The 18,345-nt window shown below is 40.0% G+C and overlaps 2 protein-coding genes and 1 pseudogene across 2 annotated transcripts; all 3 read left to right on the top strand.

Moving 5' to 3' along the window:
* Nucleotides 1-819: 819 nt before the first annotated feature.
* Nucleotides 820-1,728, top strand: LOC104938809 (trace amine-associated receptor 1-like). Its single transcript, XM_019267345.2, has one exon. The coding sequence runs from the start codon at nt 820-822 to the stop codon at nt 1,726-1,728; it is 909 nt and encodes a 302-aa protein (XP_019122890.2).
* Nucleotides 1,729-11,105: 9,377 nt separating this feature from the next.
* On the top strand, nt 11,106-11,967 carry LOC113746898 (trace amine-associated receptor 1-like; annotated as a pseudogene).
* A 5,127-nt stretch (nt 11,968-17,094) lies between these two features.
* On the top strand, nt 17,095-18,008 carry LOC113746897 (trace amine-associated receptor 1-like). Its single transcript, XM_027284334.1, has one exon. It carries the CDS (start codon nt 17,103-17,105, stop codon nt 18,006-18,008), a length of 906 nt encoding a protein of 301 aa, XP_027140135.1. The 5' UTR covers nt 17,095-17,102.
* Nucleotides 18,009-18,345: the final 337 nt, after the last annotated feature.

The following is an 18,345-nucleotide window of genomic DNA, read 5'->3' as shown; positions in this document are numbered from 1 at the left end:
GGGTCGCACACCCAGAGCTGTACATCGTGTCTACCTAGACAGTAAACTAGTAACTGGCTTCTTTCCCATCGCTGTGTGGCCTGAACTGCCCGTTGTGGTGTTTTTAGTGGGAACTGACGTGGCGGGAAATAAAGTAACTCCTGCGTTAGATTTGGTTTCCTTAGATTGTAATGTACAGGCAGTTGGAGACTAGAATAACGATTTCCCTCTGTGTGGCAGTGTGTTGTCCGGAATTATGTTCTCACTGCATACGAGAATAGATTGCATTGTGTTTGCTCTAATGTTTCTTCCTTTCTTAATTTTTTGCTCTGTATTTTTGGATTTGGAAATTCTAAATAAACCCTTCAAACTGTATAGTGATTGCATTCAAGATCCTGATGCGAACTGTTCATGTTGAGAACTGAAAATCTTTGTGCTTGCCATGCCTACTTGCTGTTGCTATGCTATGATTGGACAATCCCTGTTCAGTAAAAGGGTTTCACAAATGTCAATGAGACAACAGGGTGGAGATATTTAGGTATATCAGGAGGTCAGAAAAACAGTATTGTCAGAGTCAATGACATAAACAATACTGTATATGATAAAACTGTATTTCTTTTCCTAGAAAGCCTTTCTTTTAACAATACTTAATGTACCTTATACTTATATAATGTAATTGTCAATGCACTTCAGATGTAGCTGAATTAAAACTAATTTATTGAAAACTAAATTGTAACAAAATGACTGTTATGAGAAAGCATGGAGCCTGAACTCATCAACAAGACTGGTACTGTGAAGGTAATTTCTTATTGTTATGAATCAGGAAACACCTCTTGCATTATGGCAATAACCCCTTTGAAAATACGTTCATTTTTATATATGTTTATTGGCAGTACAGTATCTATTCTCATAATTGCAGGAAACATTCTTGTAATTACCTCCATCATTTACTTCAAACAGCTCCACACTCCTACAAACTACCTTATTCTCTCTCTGGCTACGGCTGATCTGCTTGTTGGGGCTTTAGTTTTGCAGTTCAATATGGCACTGAATCTACGGTCATGTTTCTTTTTTGGGGATTTAGTTTGTAAAATGCGACGCTGCTTTGATGTTACACTAATGACAACATCAATTCTCAACTTGTGTTGTATTTCTATTGACAGATATTATGCAGTGTGTCAGCCCCTGAAATATAAATGCAAAATAACTGTCCATGTTGTTGTGATCATGATCCTGGTGAGCTGGACTGTTTCTTCTCTATTGGGATTCGGCATGGTGTTTGTAGGACTTAAACATATTGTGTGTGAAGGAAGGTGTTTAATATTTCGAATTCCAAATTCAAATATTGTTGGACCTGTTGTCTCATTTTACTTCCCAGTGATCACAATGCTCTGTATCTACCTGAAGATTTTCCTTGTTGCACAGAGACAGGTGCGCAGCATCCAGACCACAAAGTCCGGAATAGCTGTCATTAAGATGGAGAGAAAGGCCACTAAAACTCTGGCTATAGTTATGGGAGTTTTTCTTTTCTGTTGGACTCCTTTCTTTCTTTCTATAACCTTTAATCCTGTGACTAATTATTCAGTCCCATCGCCTCTGATTGAAACTCTTGTTTGGCTTGGATGGTCAAATTCAATGTTTAATCCATTTGTTTATGGATTCTTTTACAGCTGGTTTCGATCAGCCTTCAGAATAATAATATCTGGAAAAATATTTTATGGCAATTTCACAAATTCAAAACTGTTATGACTGAAACAGTTTCTCACAATTAAAATGTACATTTGACAGGGGTAATTACTACAAAGTCAGACTACAAACTGTAAATGGAAACAAGGAGAAATCATCGCACATATAAAAAGTAGAAGGACATTAGTTTTGTTATCACATTATATCATCTCTTATCTCTATCTCTTATACTCCTGACGGTATGGGAGTTTTTCACTCTCTAAGAAACATCACTTTTACAGGACGTAATTGCAATTTCCATTTTCAATAATAGTAATCAAATATTTTTTGCTTCGGTTCTGCTTGAAATTTGAAAGAAAGTGTCCTGGAATTTTATAGTTTTATTCTATTTATCTTCTACATACTGCATCTACAGTATGTGTTGACTTTGCACTTTTGTCCACTGCCTATGTTTACATTTACTAAATTTGGATCTTTTTCACCATGACATATGTTTGAGGGCCAATATTGGCTTCTTTTTCATGTTGAAATTCAATAAATACGTCATATATAAAATAACAGAGTCTAAATTATTCAAAATACTTCAAGAAAATAATGCATTTCAATAAATTTCATGGAGACTTTTGAAATGTGTACATGTTTCCATGAAGACATTTCAGATCAACAAAAATATGAGAAATAAATGCACAATTCTCCATATAATTTCCATGTGTAATCAGTAAGATTAGCAGTGTTGGATGCATGAGTAGGGAAGTGTATTAATGCAATGTTTTATGGTGCAGTAACAATGAGCTTTAAAAGGGTTTAGAAGCCACAGGCCCCAGGTGCTGTCAGTTTGCTAATGACAATTTGCCACACCCACCTCCAGCACCTGCACAGCAAACAGCCACTTAAACGACACATAGGGTACAGTCGAATAGTCAAAAAAGTAGCTCCTTTCCCTAACGACTTTTACTTGACCTCGATGGAAAATGTTACAAGAGCCTGGTTCGTGTTGTTGAAGTTTTCTTCTGCATTTTGTTTATACATTAAATCAATTTCCCTATTTCAGTGTTTGTCATTTATTGCAATGGATCTTTCTAATGTGCAAAACCCATTTGATGCATAAGAAAGCCTCATTAACTCAGTGGTAAAGGAGCTTTTAACTGGTCAAAATGATCTACATAATCTCAATGTAGATTAAGTATTTGGCAAATAGGACAAAATATAGGTTATGTTAAGCCTGCAGTTCCACCACTACAGCTTGGTGTTAGAAAAACCTTTTACCAGAGGATGACACTGGAGTCTTTTCAATAAGTTTTACTTGCAGCAAGGAATCAATACACGCACACAGCAATGGTACGGGATTGACTGATTTTTCACAGCACTAAGTTTAAACATTTGGTTAAACACAGTATTTGGGTGGCATGACCTCAGTTGGCACTTTCATAAATCTATTTCACATTTCAGTGTTTTTTTCCTGTCCTTGCATGCCAGTCGTTACACGAGTCACTGTGGTTTGCTAAGGCAGAACAGCATGTTCCGTCTCCGAGTGACGAGACAAAAATGTGAAAACAATGCTTAGCTTCATGATTAGTTATCTATGAACATAATGGCTACAACAGTTTACCATTACATTAATACATTTTTCTAACACTTGGACTAAATGGTTTGAATATGTGACACCACACTGGTGGTGAGAATGTCACAGGTTTCTTTAATCTCTAGTCAAGCAAGCAGACAGAGTCAGTAAAAGTTCAATAAAAGGCAGTTTATTTAAATAGGCAAGCTTTGTTAAACTGTTAAAATGGGGTGATGGATGGGCACAGTCTTTAACAGGGATCTCATTCTGAGTTGCTGCAGGTAGTTGGTTGCAGCTCACTGGGCACACTGGTTGTGTGCTCTCGCGAGCCGGCTCTAGAGTTGCCTCAGAAAAGAAAGAAAAACACAGGGTAAAGGCACCAATTCTATCCACATAACAGGGCATCCTAATCCCCTTAGCCCTTTCCCTCTGGCATCCTTTCCCTCTGTTGTGGAAATTTCTCTGCGGCTGGTAAAGAATGAAATAGAGACTTCTGCCGGCTGACAAGGTTTTATTTTCTTTGCAAAGAAACGGTCAGTTCAACACACGACCTGTCAAAGATGAAGAAAGGCCCAGAATATGGGGACACCTAGATATTTATACCTGAGGGATACTCCTTTCACACCCCTTTGTCTGCTGCAGGAGTCAGCCCCTGCAGGAAGTGTTTTCACACCCTTTTGTCTGTTGCAGGTGTTGGCGCCGACCCCACGTTGATGTGTTTTACACCTGAAGTATCCTTCAGGATCTTCTATTTAGGTGCAAAGTTGAGTCTAGGCATCACAATTTACAAAGACAAAAGGAGCTGGTATCTTATGTTAAGAAGGGGGAAGTTGTATGTCTCTAGTGATTGAAACAAAGAGTTTACTATTACACCTCTATGCCGTGTTTGTTTGCTTCTGTAGTCCTGCCCTGCTTCCTCCTTTTTATCTGTGTGGGAAGGGGATTGCTGTAATGTGCTCTATTTTTCACTGCGCATGGGCAAATTGCTTGTATGTTCTGAGTGAGGAAGGGCGGAGTCAGTTGTTGTTATTGTTGTTGTTGTTCTGGGGAGTTCGAGTAAAGTCGTGAAAACGTACAGTTGTTGTAGTTATTGAGCTAACATTGGTAATTATAAAGTTCCACCAGCGTTTGATGAGAAGAAATCTGGCGAAAGCTGGAAAAATTTGGTCGAAATCTGGAGACTGGTTACTGACTTGGACAAGAAGAAACAGGCTTTGGCGGTTGCCTTGTCGCTAACAGGAAGAGCGAGGGACAGCGTGCTGGAAACACCCACGGGAGATTTGAACAAAGATGTCAGAATGACTACACTTCTGATAAAACTGGACTCTGTGTTTTTAAAAGAGGAAAAAGACCGCCAGTACAAGACGCACATGGAGTATGACCGGATAACGAAAGACAGTAGCGTTTCGATGGTGGATTACATTGTCGAGTTTGAACAGAGGTACAACAGAATTCACCAGTTCAAAATGGAGCTCCTGGATGTGGTGTTAGCATTCAAGCTGCTAGACACTGCAGGACTTAATGTTAAAGACAAACAGTTGGCGCTTACCGCTTGTCCAAGCCTCCTGTTTGACAACATGAAGGCTGCCTTAAAGAAGACATTTGGCGATGTTATGCCACAGAGGGGCGGTAATGGACCGCGGCTGAGCAGAGATGCAACTGACGCTGCCTACTACACAAAGTTTACCGGCAGGAGAGAGAGTAGGTCAAACATCAAACAGCTGTTCAAGATACCAATCCGCTTGACAGATACGGTAGGAGAACGAGATGTGCAGTCTGCCAAAGCATATATCACTGGGCAAAGGACTGCCCCCTCAAAAATAAACATGCTGAATTAACAGAAGATGAAAGACAAACAGAGATTGAAGAATGCAACATTACTTTATTGTCTAAGGACACATTGTCTAACACAGAGATTTTCATGGTGGAGTCTTTAGGATCTGCTGTGAGGGACACAGCTTGCACAAGAACAGTGTGTGGTGAAAAATGGCTTGATCGTTATGTCAGTCAACTAACACAGGACGAGTTACTGAAAATGAAGGACATAAAAAGTGCAAGACCATTCAAGTTTGGCGATGGGAGGATTGTCCATTCCACAAAGAAAGTGAAGATCCCAGCTGTGATAGCAACTAGACTAGATGTCAAATCGAGACAGAAGTTGTCCCAGCCAATATGCCTTTGTTTTTCAGCAAAACTTCACTAAAAAGAGCAGGTGCAGTTTTGGACATTGAGAATGACAAAACCATAATGTTCTAGCAACCTGTGAAACTTGAATTGACATTATCAGGACATTATTGTGTAAACTTGAGGAATGAGAGTACCCCAGATAGAAGTGACATACCAAATGAAGGTGACATCCTCATTGTGACATAAAGCGTGACAAAATAGGAAAAACAAAAAATTCTGTTGTCATGTCAAAACTGCACAAGCAGTTTTGACATGTCTCAGTTGAAAGATTGAAAAAACTACTGACCTGCTCGGGTAATCCTGAGATCAGATAACCACAATCCTGAAAGATATTGTAAAGAACTGTGAGACATGCATCAGATACAGTAAACCAAAGCAAAAACCAGCAGTAGGTTTACCCATGGCCTCAACCTTAAATGAAACTAAAGAGAGACAATGGATGTGACTGGAAGACAGCCCTAGACTGGGCCCTGATGGAAAAAACTCTATGCACAATGTGCATGGCTACAGTCCCTACCAGCTAGTGTTTGGGCAGAACCCAAATCTATCGTCAGTTCTCACTGACAAGCCGCCTGCTCTAGAAGGGACTAGCGTAGCTGCTTGGATAGCTCAGCACATCTCAGCACTACATGCTACAAGAAGAGCATTCACAGAAGCAGAATACTCTGAGAGGATCCGAAGAGCCCTTCATAAACAACTGCAACCCACTGGTGACGGATATGAAACAGGGGATAAGGTTTACAACAAGTGTGGGAAGTGGAAAAGGTCCAGGTGTGGTCATCGGCCAAGATGGTGTGGTCATATTTGTTTGCCACGGCGGCACTTATGTTCGTGTACATCAATTGCAAGGCATGCTGAGAGAAAGAGATAATCAGCTGATGGAAACTGAAAATGCCACATTACCAGAAACTGGACTCTATAAAACATAACACTGAAAATGAAAGTGAGGAAGAGGCACCCTCAAATGATGAAGATGCTGAGGATAACAATAAGCCCCATGACACATCAACACACTCAAATGCTACTTGTGAAGGACTTAAGCTGAAAACTGGACAAGTAGTTACATGCACACACAGTGGAAGAGGCCAGGCACACACAGGAAAAATCCTCAGCCAGGCAGGAAAGGCCACTGGAACATACAAAAACTGGTACAATTTACAGTACACAGAGCCTGAGGAAATTGCTGGTACAACTGGATCAGTGGACTTAGGACAAATAGACAGTCTTCATTTGGGTCCATCTGAGTATGCTGGGTTATGTGCAGACTGCCATAAAGAGGACGTACTGATTGTGAATGATGACGCCTTCATGCCTGCCAAACATGCTGAACTCAGCAACTGGAAATAGAACAATGTGTTTAAAGAGGTGAAAGATGAAGGTCAGAAATGCATCTCTACAAGGTGGGTGTGCACTCAAGGAGACATCAGATGGTGTTGTAACTAAAGCAGGCCTAGTTGCAAGAGGCTTTGAGGAAATGAACACTGAGAATCTCCCAAAAGACTCACCTACGTGTGCCCCAGAGTCTCTAAAAATGATCAAGTCTGTTATATGTCAAAAGAAACGGCAGCTGAACTCCATGGACATTAAAGCAGCCTTTTTGCAAGGTAAAGAGTTAACCAGAAATGTCTACATTCGGCCTTCCTCAAGAAGCTCAGAGCAAAGGAGGTAGGTACTGACCCAGCAGTGTTCTACTGGTTGGATGACTCCTGCAATGTGATGGGAGTCCTAGCTTGTCATGTGGATGATGTTATCTGGGGAGGAAAACGTTCAGAAACATTCTCCATGACAGTCATCCCTCACTTGAAAGCTGCTTTTTAAATTGGACGAGAAGAACACAACAGCTTCAGCTACATTGGAATGGAGGTTCTCTCTGTTGATGATGAAATACAGGTGCAACAATGGATGTACATAAAAAATCTCCAACGCATTCCTGTGGACCCCACCAGAGCCACACAGCAAGAGGCCCCCATAACAGACACTGAACATGATATGCCTTAAGTCAAAGATTGGCCAAATATTGTGGGTGGCGAGGCAGAGCAGACCCGACATAATGTGTGACATATCCATCCTAGTATCCAAGCATGCCACTGTCCAGACTCTGCACTGTGCAAATAAACTGTTTAGAAAACTGAAGTAAGAGGAGATGACTTTGAAGTTTCAATACTTGAGAAAAGACAGCTCCCTAAAGCTGGTGGTGTTCAGTGATTCATCAATGGAAAATCTTCCAGACTCAAGGTGGACACCTTATCCTGCTTATGGTTGTCCAGGTTGGAAGATTCTCACCTACATGCTGCCAGTCAAAGAGGATCAGGAGATTAGTTTGAAGCACTTTAGCTGAAGAGACTTTGGCACTTGGAGATGGCATCGATAGTGCAGTCTTCTTAACTACACTCTACTCAGAGACCACAACAGATGACTGGACACACAACAATTTGCCTATTGTGTGTGTCACAGACAACCACTCTCTTTTTGATGCTGTCAAATCCACCAAATCAGTGACAGAGAAAAGACTCCGACTCAAGATCAGCAGTATCAAGGAACTCATCAACTCTGGGACTATTCAGCGGATCATGTGGTCAACAACTAAGGAGCAGCTTGCTGACTGCTTGACCAAGAAGCAGACGTCTTTGATCACTTTGCTGAGGGCCCTCAGTGAAGGTGTATGGCAACTTAAAAGCTAAATGGACTAAATAAGAAAGACTTTTTCTTTACTGTTCTACTCTAGTTATTAAAGCTGAAACTCTAAACCCAGCTATCTGTTAAAGCCACTAAAAATAAAAATTAAAACAAAGAAATATTTTTGTTGCACTGTTTTTTCTTTAAAGAGAAAAGGAGTTTGTTATGTGCTCATGTGCTCTATTTCCCACTGCGCGTGGGCAAATTACTTGTATGTTCTGAGTGAGGAAGGGTGGAGTTAGTCATTGTTGTTGTGCGGGAGTTCAAGTAAAGTCATGAAAACGTACAGTTGTCGTAATTATTGAGCTAACAATTGCTACTTGGCTGCAGGTGTGCCAATTTGCTGCAGAGGGAGGTCCTTCAGCCACTCAGAAGACAAATACATCAAACAGTGAATCACACACACAATTAAGAAAGCAATAAAACAATACAGTGCAAAATAATCACACAAAAAGGTCTCTCCTGGTCACTTTGTTACAAACATAAACGGACATTATGATTTTAAGTGATATTGATCGTATGTGGTTCTATACTTGAATCTCACATTTTGAATTCGACAACAGGACTGTTTGCTATGTTTTTTTTTTTTCACCAGTTCACTGAACAGATTTAGGAACCATTCATTTTGGTGATATAAAGCTGCATCTGTGAATAGATTGCCTCTCACCAAGTGCCTCAAACCATGGCCAAGTAGCTGCTGTTGCCTCACCACTGTCTGTGCCTGTTCCTGTGGGGGGATTCTTTAACTCCTATTAACATGGATAAAAGCATGTTAGTGAAAAGACAGTTAAGGCAGAACAGTCTGTTATTAGACATATAGCATTGTGCCTTTAAGTAAGTACATTTGTGAGTTAAAAACCCCTGAAGGCAAGGGTTTCAGCATCTGTGTCTTAGGTTAAATAAAATAATTTCAATTAATGATATTCGTAAAGGCAGATAACACAATACCATTCAAAAGGAGGAAATAACCAATGCAAACTAATGCAACACATTTACGAGCAGCTCCTCCTGGAGCTGCCACCTTACCGTGGTGGAGGGGTTTGCGAGTTCCAATGATCCCAGAAGCTATGTTGTCGGGGGCTTCATGCCCCTGATAAGGGTCACCCAAGGCAATCAGGCCCTAGGTGAGGGACCAGACAAAGCGCAGCTCAATTCCCCTGATGAAATGTCTATCAAAGGAGACGAGTTTCCCTTGCCTGGACGTGGGTCACCGTGGCCCCCCTCTGGAGCCAGGCATGGGGGTGGGTCTTGTTGGCGAGCGCCTGGTGGTCGGGTCTTCATTCATGGGGGGGAAGGAGCCTGAGCTGGTGCGTGAGGTTGAGAGGTACCGGCTAGATATAGTCGGACTCGCCTCGACGCACAGTGTGGGCAAAAAAACTCTTGAAGACAAATTTGGTAGGTTTTTCCTCTATGTACTGCTTAAATATTGTCTGGGCCTTCCTTGTGACCATCCTTTCATCAATGGTGACGTTTTGACCTGGCAGCTATCTTGGTTGGACATGGTTCACTGTACCTCAATATGTGTTGTTTATGGTCAGAATAACTCAATGTTCCAGGTTACCACCCTGCAGATGCTGCAGAGCCAATATGTTGTTGTTTTATCCTTCGGTGCCTAACTGTCTCCTCTCCCTGATACTCTCCCTCGTGCCATGCCTGTTCTCACCACGTTTGGCTTTTAATTAAAAAAGTGGAGGGTAAAAAAACTAGTGGGAAAAAAAAATGTCTCCACTTTTTTGTGTGAAAGCCGCACGTAATTGGTCAAGATGTATAGCAGCATCCACGGCAGGGGTGATAGACACACACACAGCGGTCGCGGAGGACAAACACGACAGGAAGGAGATGAGAGACCGAGAGTAAATGACAAACGGTGAGGAAAATGAGTGACAGCAGGAAACGGAGTAAAATTTGGACCCATTTTAATGCCACCAACAGCTCAAAGGCAGAGCATAGAATGTGTAAAGTTCCTATCGAGCAGGCTCTACAAACAATTTGCACAGGCACATGCAAACTGTCCACCCATCAGTACAGGTGGAAGAATTAAGGGAAGCAAGGGAACCTGCTGAAAGTGCCAGTACATCATCAACTGCAACTGATACTGAAGCTGCTAATAGTTAGTAAATCTTATTTATATAGCACATTTTTACACAGCATGCACTGGCCAAAGTGCTTCACAATGTCAAAAATAAAAAAATATATAATAACATTTAAAAATATAAAATAATAATAACAATAATAATAACAGCAATAATAATAATAATAATAATAATAATAATAATAATAATAATTAATAAAACCAATTAATAAAATGTGCGGAGCTATGGGAGCCGAAAGAGCCGGCTCCTTATAGTAAGCAGAGCCAAAAGAACCGGCTCTCCAAAAAGAGCTGAAATTCCCATCACTAGAAGATGGTATTCTGCCTCAACTACCTGCGGATGTCCCCCAGCTTCAGGAGTACAGCAGATAAGTCCCAAAAATCTGCAGAACTCACTGGTTGTGTGGTCAGCACAGGGATATTTCTATCTTTTTTGTCTGTTTGTTGGTGTTTGTACACAGGATATTGACTTTGGTTTCATGACCATTAACAGGATCATAGGGCCTGCTTAAAGGTGGTTGAGAAATCAAGGGGGAAATGAATGTTAAGTGAAAAATGTGAACAGTGGCCAAAAGTTGTTATAGTGTTCACCTGAAGGTCACTTGCATGATTACTCGTCATACTGATCCATGTAAAATGCCCCTCCCTTGAACATAATATGCAAATGAGAACAGAACAAAATCAACGCTATCTGTGCTCAGTGGCAAAGACACCAAGAACTAAGAGAGCACTAAAGTTAACAGAAAATGCTTGTCTAAATTTGTATACAACTGTGTTATATATTTTTTACATAAGGCATGTTATTGCAAAATTTCAGGTCCCTATTCATGTTTTTTTTTTATGGAACCTACAGTTTTTGTCAACAGCTCTGATGATGTTTTTGAGGACAAACATCTCTGTAATGAATCAGCAAATGTATCTGGCATGAGCACCTTCACCACCACCACATATCTATTATGTGTTTCTGTTGGCTGTTTATCAGTTCTCATAATGTTTGGAAACCTTCTTGTAATAATCTCCATCATTTACTTCAAACAGCTCCACACTCCGACAAACTACCTCATTCTGTCTCTCGCTGTAGCTGACCTGCTTGTTGGTCTTTTACTCATGCCTTTTAGCACAATACTGGCTGTAAGCTCTTGTTGGTATTATCAAGATTTACTCTGTAAGGTACGAAGCACCTTTGATGTCTTTCTGACTGCCTCTTCTATTTCAAACTTGTGCTTTATTTCTGTTGACAGATATTATGCTGTATGTCAGCCTCTGAGGTACAGAGCTAAAATAAATGTCCGTGTTGTTGTGATCATGATCTTGGTGAGCTGGACTGTTTCTGCTTTTTTTGCAGTTACTGTGGCAATTCTGGGAGTGAACCAAGGATCTAACAGAGGGTGCGTCCTATTTCAAAATAGCAGCTTAGCAAGTGTGGGACTTGTTTTTGAGTTTTATATTCCAACTATCACTATGTTAACCATATACTTAAAGATTCTTTAAAAGTCTGAAAGTCTGATTCAAAAAGTCTGAAAGGAAGATGGAGAGAAAGGCCACTAAAACTTTGGCTATTGTAATGGGAATTTTTCTCACCTGTTGGACTCCTTTCTTTCTTTGTATGACATTTAACCCTTTGAGTGATTACACAATACCTGTTGCTCTAATGGCAGCATTTAAGTGGCTTGGATGGTCAAATTCAATGCTCAATCCATTTATCTATGCCTTCTTTTACAGCTGGTTTCGATCAGCTTTTAGAATGATCATTTCTGGGAAAATATTTCAGGGAAATTTTGTCTAAACTCATTAGAGTCATTATTTAAGTCAAAGAAGAAGAGAGGAGTCACTAACATGTCATTAATGGTGATGTCTAGAACCAAAGACTAACATCTTTTTCTCACTGCATGCTATATATTTGCATAAACATTATAATCTGCTGTAGTTTTTTGATGTGTGGTAAATGCACATAAGGGCTGTTTGTTTGATACAAACAAATAATACAAAATTATGTTTACTCACCTTGTTATAATAGCTTGCTCACTTGTATTTTACTTGTACACTTGTAATTGTGTAATTTTTGTGTTACATTTGAAAGTCAAATTTCATTGTTTACTATGCATTATATTTCTGTGATCCTCCAGAAAAAGCACAGCTAGAGGTTGTAAATGGTGCATGCTTGTTTATCAGTTAGTAAGATTAATACCTAATATTTTCCCATTACTAGTTATTATTGAGTGTGAAGCTTGATGAGCTCAGTAAGACTATGCTTACTCATTTAGAATGATGCTGGTTGAATATCAGCTTGCTTATTTTTTACAATGAATGCACAAAGGGAGAGGCACTACTATGTATCTGCTCCAAACTGCTAGTGTGATTTGTTTTATTGGTTTGTGGACAGTTTGGATGGTTTTGTATATTCTTTATGGTTGACATTTTAAATGTAATAAACTTAATAATATTCAGTCGAATCTTGATTACTGACTTCTACCCCACACCAGTACACCAAATAAAGAAGAACAAGAATAATTATATATTTGAATGGATGTATGGATATTTGATGTTTTGATGTTTGATTAGACTCACTTTTGAAGCTAATTTGGATTGTTCATTCTGGCACCTATAAAAGTTGTTCTGTGGTCACATAAACTTGCTGTGAAATTATTTTTGTTGTGTTCTGTTGTGATTTCATGATAAATGGTCTAGTATTCTACCTTTAGTGTTACAATAAATAAATGATTCTAGGTTCCTTGTAATGCTGCTTCCTCTGCATAGGCAAGTGTGGAGGTCAGGGTGTTTCAAATAAAAGAGAAAGAAAACTGACAGTTGCATGTATCAGACTCTATAAATATTGCATCAAGCTTTTGTTTTGGTACTTTACATGTTCTGACATCTTCTGTGTGCGGTTAGAAAGTATATTGAACAAATGTCTAACATATAAACTTGTGTCAAGGCAACAATTATATAAGCAGAGATGTATAGTAACGAAGTGGAACTACTTAAGTACTGTACTTAAGTACTAAAATGCACTATCTGTACTTTTTTTGGAGTATTATTTTTTTCCCTAACTTCCACTTTTACTGCGCTACATATTTTTATTTAATTATTTAATTTAATACTTTTACTCCGATACATTTTTCATGTGCTGAATCGTTACTCATTACTACTGTAGCGTCCAGCCAGACGGGTGATGAATGACGAGGCGTTATTCAACAAACCTGCATTTATTGCTGAACGGTTTGGTGACAGGACTCGGTTACTGTCGGCCGTAACCACGGCAAAAAAAAACAACAGAACAGTCCCAGTCTCACACATCAACCTCACCGAACTTCATACACCTGACTCACCCAGGCACGCTCTCTCACCTGTTCCCCCGCCCCCTTGCTCTCGCAATCATTCAGACGCATTCATAGACCATGGGAAATCACAGAACTCTACCATGAACATTGTAACACTGTAACATTAGAAGTTGTGCCTCAATAAATATTTGAAATAATATAAACAACAGTACTTGTACTTTTACTTGTACTTTTACTTTCAGTACTTGAGTAGCATTTTTTTTACATACTTCTACTTGCAGTACTTAAGTACAAAACATTTGAATACTTTAGTACTTTCACTGAAGTATTGTGTTTAAAGAACACATCATCTTCTACTCAAGTCAGTTTTTTGATATAGCATTTGTACTTCTACTCTACTCCTTTACTCCAGTACTTTATACATCTCTGGATATAAGACCCACGTGTCAAAAACACTCAAATCTGAAGTCCTCAAGTCACATAAAATAAAGGATCTGAGAATGATTGATCGATCCATAAAAATTGTAACACATTCATTCAATGCCCAACAACATGCTTAAAAATCTTTCCTCAGAGTTGCTTGGATTTTGCATCGAAATCAATAACATTCACTGACTGACTGCATGTGGCCAATAGCTGAAACCTGACTTGAGGGAAAACTAAAAGTGCCATTGCCAATTTCGAAAAGAGTTACAGGAGAAATGCCCTGCTTAACCTGCTGCCACCGTGACTTGATTTAGGATAAATCTAAAAAAAAATGGATGGATGGATTGAACACTAAACTGTGGGTCATCAGACTATGCACTGACCAACTAATGCCATTTTTTAAATGATAATCAACCTGCCTTTGGCTCAGTCTCTTATACCTGTATGCTTCAAGTAGTCCATCATCATTCCACTGACCAAGAAAACATAGTCCAGAGTTATATGTAGTTATGAAATGATTTGAGTGGCTCGTCAAGGGTCTGCTCCTCACTACTCAGCTCACTGAATCCACCACAATTTGCTCAGTGTCCCAACCAATCAACAGCAGATGCCATAGATGCAATATAAATGGGTGCAGAAATGGAGAGGATGGTGAGCTTCAAGTACCTTACCACTTCACTGAGGGTCTAACCTAAGTGCTACATATTGACTGTGGTGAGAAGCAGCTCAGATGCTTTAGGAAATTCTCAGCATCCCCTCAAATATTGAAGAATTTTCTACTCATACACTATCACACCTTGTGTACATTCATAGATTACTCAAGGCATGGCTGCTAACACAGTCCCATACAGTCACAGATGCCGACTTTTGAACATTGGGTAATCTAGATGGTCCTTTTTCTGTTTATCCGGGTGATTTCTAAAAAACTATTAGAAAGGTTGACTTGTTAGAACATTGCCACTTAGACCCAGCTTCTAATAAACAGATATTGCTGAATAGATGGATGTTACTATCAGGTATGAAGGCAGAGTTTCATTGCCCTCTCTGAAGAAGTTCAACCACTGGAGGTCAAGATTTTTATCTGTTGTTAAACAACTCTTGTCAAGTAAGTTGAGATCCCTGATCCACTGACACAACGAAAGAGTTAATGTAACAACCTGGGAAATGGATGATAGAGAGTTTCTCACTGTTTTGCCCTCGCTATGGGGAAGTGGAACTGCCCAGCAGAGGGCCAGAGAGTTGGGAACGAAGGGTCTTTCCGGTACTGCCAGTGATGGCATAAACCTTTAGACATTTGGGAACTTTCCGTCTGAGAATGTGAGTAATGCATAAAGATAAAAATGAGCTAAACTAAAATGTGATTAATGATTATTCTGTGTTTGAACAGTGTAAAAATGAAATGTTGAAATGAATGTAACCATAAGGAAAAAGTGTGATTATAACTGAGTTTTGATTCTGACTACTGGAGTTTATGAAATCATTGCAACAGCTAGTAGCTAAGGAAATAACCATAACTAAATCATGCTGAGAGGTTGAGCCAGGAAATCTTGAGCAACTGGACTGGAGAGAGGGTGAGAAGGGAGGGGGTAAGTGAAACAAGTAGGGAAACATCTGGATTGACAAACAAGGAGGATGGACTGGCCTAATATGGTTGGAATCCGGCAAGTGACTGATTGTAACCTAGTAGAAGGAAGATCCGGCGAGCAGGGGTATAAGTGTCACTGCACAACAGAGATCGTGGTTATCCTCATCAGCCGGCGCCCGGGTTCGAAACATGCTGGACGACTGACCACATCGGAGCATCGAATCTTCAGACTTAGACTTAAAACTACAGAGATGGAACAGACGAACAGCCCAACATCGCAAGAGAAGAGTCCAACGATCTACAGCCGGCAGAAGGGAGCCGAGCCAAGGAGGATTAACCACCCCCGACCAGCTGTGGGTATCGACTGGGCCAACAAGGATTCTTTTCGCGTTCATCCTGCCAGTAAAAGACTGTGGACATTGGGGACTTTCTGGGCTTTGGACAAAGCCAGGAACTTTCGACAAAATCCAGCAGTTTTGGCAGTTGTGAAAGGATTGGATCGACTGGACATCGCTTCACCCTTTTCCCTCCTCTCTCCAAATTGGACCAACCTCAACAACTCAGCAGCAGCCTTTGTATCAGGTTTTTAAATTTATTAGTATAAGGATAGTGATTTTAGGGAATAGGATTGATCACATTTGAATGAATTAAGCTGTATGCTCGCCCTTGCTAAACTTTGCAATAAAGATATCTACTGCAGTTAAAGATTAAGTTGTGGACCTCGAATTTATAGCATCTCCTAAGGTCGTAATTATCAGGTATAGTGTGTTTAACATCTTAAAGGTTCTAACAGGTTACTCTAGCCCAAAGAAATTAACGGACCCTTGGGGCTTACTGTCCGAGCCACTAAAAACTATCCTAGCAACGATACCAAGTGCACAGATCAATGAGAGGAGAGCTGCCATGAACGTATGCGGCTAGTGTAGTATTTGGACGACAGGGGCCATTCGGTCAGGTGCTATACTTGAGTAAGCAGGGTAGACGTGCGGACGAAGGCAGTTAGAAGCTAGGCGAATCTCCTCACCACCAGCTTAAACAGTCCTCTGAACTGTCCCGAGAGGGGCTTGAGGATCGGACCCGTGAGACGGAGAGCTGGACCAGTACCACCTGTACAGGGGTAACTCGGGATCTAACACACTTTAAAGACATCTAAAGTACAAAGCCCCAAACTTAAATTCTTTTCTCTTTCTCTTTTCATAATCTCTTCAAATTGTACTGTTTCATTTAAAAAGGGTCACCTAAAATTGTAAATAGGTATAAGTGATAAAACACATTTGTGCACATAGACAAAGTTGTATGGTTACACCTCTTAATGACCTACATTAAATGCCACTCCCTTGACCAAGATATGATACTGAGCCAAGAGCTATAAGAGCCGGAGAATAGACTGCTCCCACCAGTGCAGGTGCACAAACCTAACAGGCATGCTATAAAACACAGAGTGCACTCAAATTATTAATGAAGACCTCTCTCTACAGGCAAGAAAATACTGTTATCGATTCTTGACATCAAGCATGTTATTGCAAATGTTACTTCACCATTAATGATCTTTTATGCATGGAACCTAACTTTTTTGTCAACAGGTCTGAGGACAAACATCTCTGTATTGAATCAGCAAATGTATCTGGCATGAGCACCTTCACCACCACCACATATTTATTATGTGTTTCTGTTGGCTGTTTATCAGTTCTTATAATGTTTGGAAACCTTCTTGTAATAATCTCCATCATTTACTTCAAACAGCTCCACACTCCTACAAACTACCTCATTCTGTCTCTCGCTGTAGCTGACCTGCTTGTTGGCTTTTTAGTCATGCCTTTTAGTGCCATACTGGCTGTAAGCTCTTGTTGGTATTATCAAGATTTACTCTGTAAGGTACGAAGCACCTTTGATGTCTTTCTGACTGCCTCTTCTATTTCGAACTTGTGCTTTATTTCTGTTGACAGATATTATGCTGTGTGTCAGCCTCTGAGGTACAGAGGTAAAATAAATGTCCGTGTTGTTGTGATCATGATCCTGGTGAGCTGGACTGTTTCTGCTTTTTTTGCAGTTACTGTGGCATTTCTGGGAGTGAACCAAGGATCTAACAGAGGGTGTGTCCTATTTCAAAATAGCAGCTTAGCAATTGTGGGACTTGTTTTTGTGTTTTATATTCCAACTATCACTATGTTAACCATATACTTAAAGATTCTGACGGTGGCACAGAGACAGGCACGCAGCATCCAAAACGTAACATGTCAGAGCAAAAAGTCTGAAAGGAAGATGGAGAGAAAGGCCACCAAAACTTTGGCTATTGTAATGGGATTTTTTCTCACCTGTTGGACTCCTTTCTTTCTTTGTATGACATTTAACCCTTTGAGTGATTACACAATACCTGTTGCTCTAATGGCAGCATTTAAGTGGCTTGGATGGTCCAATTCAATGCTCAATCCATTCATCTATGCCTTCTTTTACAGCTGGTTTCGATCAGCTTTTAGAATGGTGATTTCTGGGAAAATATTTCAGGGAGATTTTGTTAATTCTAAGCTCCTTTGAGTCAAAGAAGAAGAGAGGAGTCACTAACATGTGACTAATGGTGATGTCTGGAACTAAAGACTAACATCTCTTTCTGACTGCATGCTATATATCTGTATAAACATTAACATCTACTGTAGTTTTTTGATGTGTGGTAAATGCACATGAGGGCTGTTTATGCTACAAATACAAAATTGTGTTTACTCACCTTTTTTAAATAGCTTGCTCACTTGTATTTGTGTAATTTTTGTGTTTGTGTGATTTGAAAGTCAAATTTCATTGTTTACTATTGCATAATGTGAAAGTGCTTTAGAATGTGTAACAATGTTTTTGTCATCCTCCAGAAAAAACACAGCTA

Source organism: Larimichthys crocea, chromosome XI, assembly GCF_000972845.2.
Source record: "Larimichthys crocea isolate SSNF chromosome XI, L_crocea_2.0, whole genome shotgun sequence".
Classification (NCBI taxonomy): Eukaryota; Metazoa; Chordata; class Actinopteri; family Sciaenidae; genus Larimichthys; species Larimichthys crocea.
Note: the sequence above shows the minus strand (reverse complement) of the source record. Positions and strands in the feature narration are given on the sequence as shown.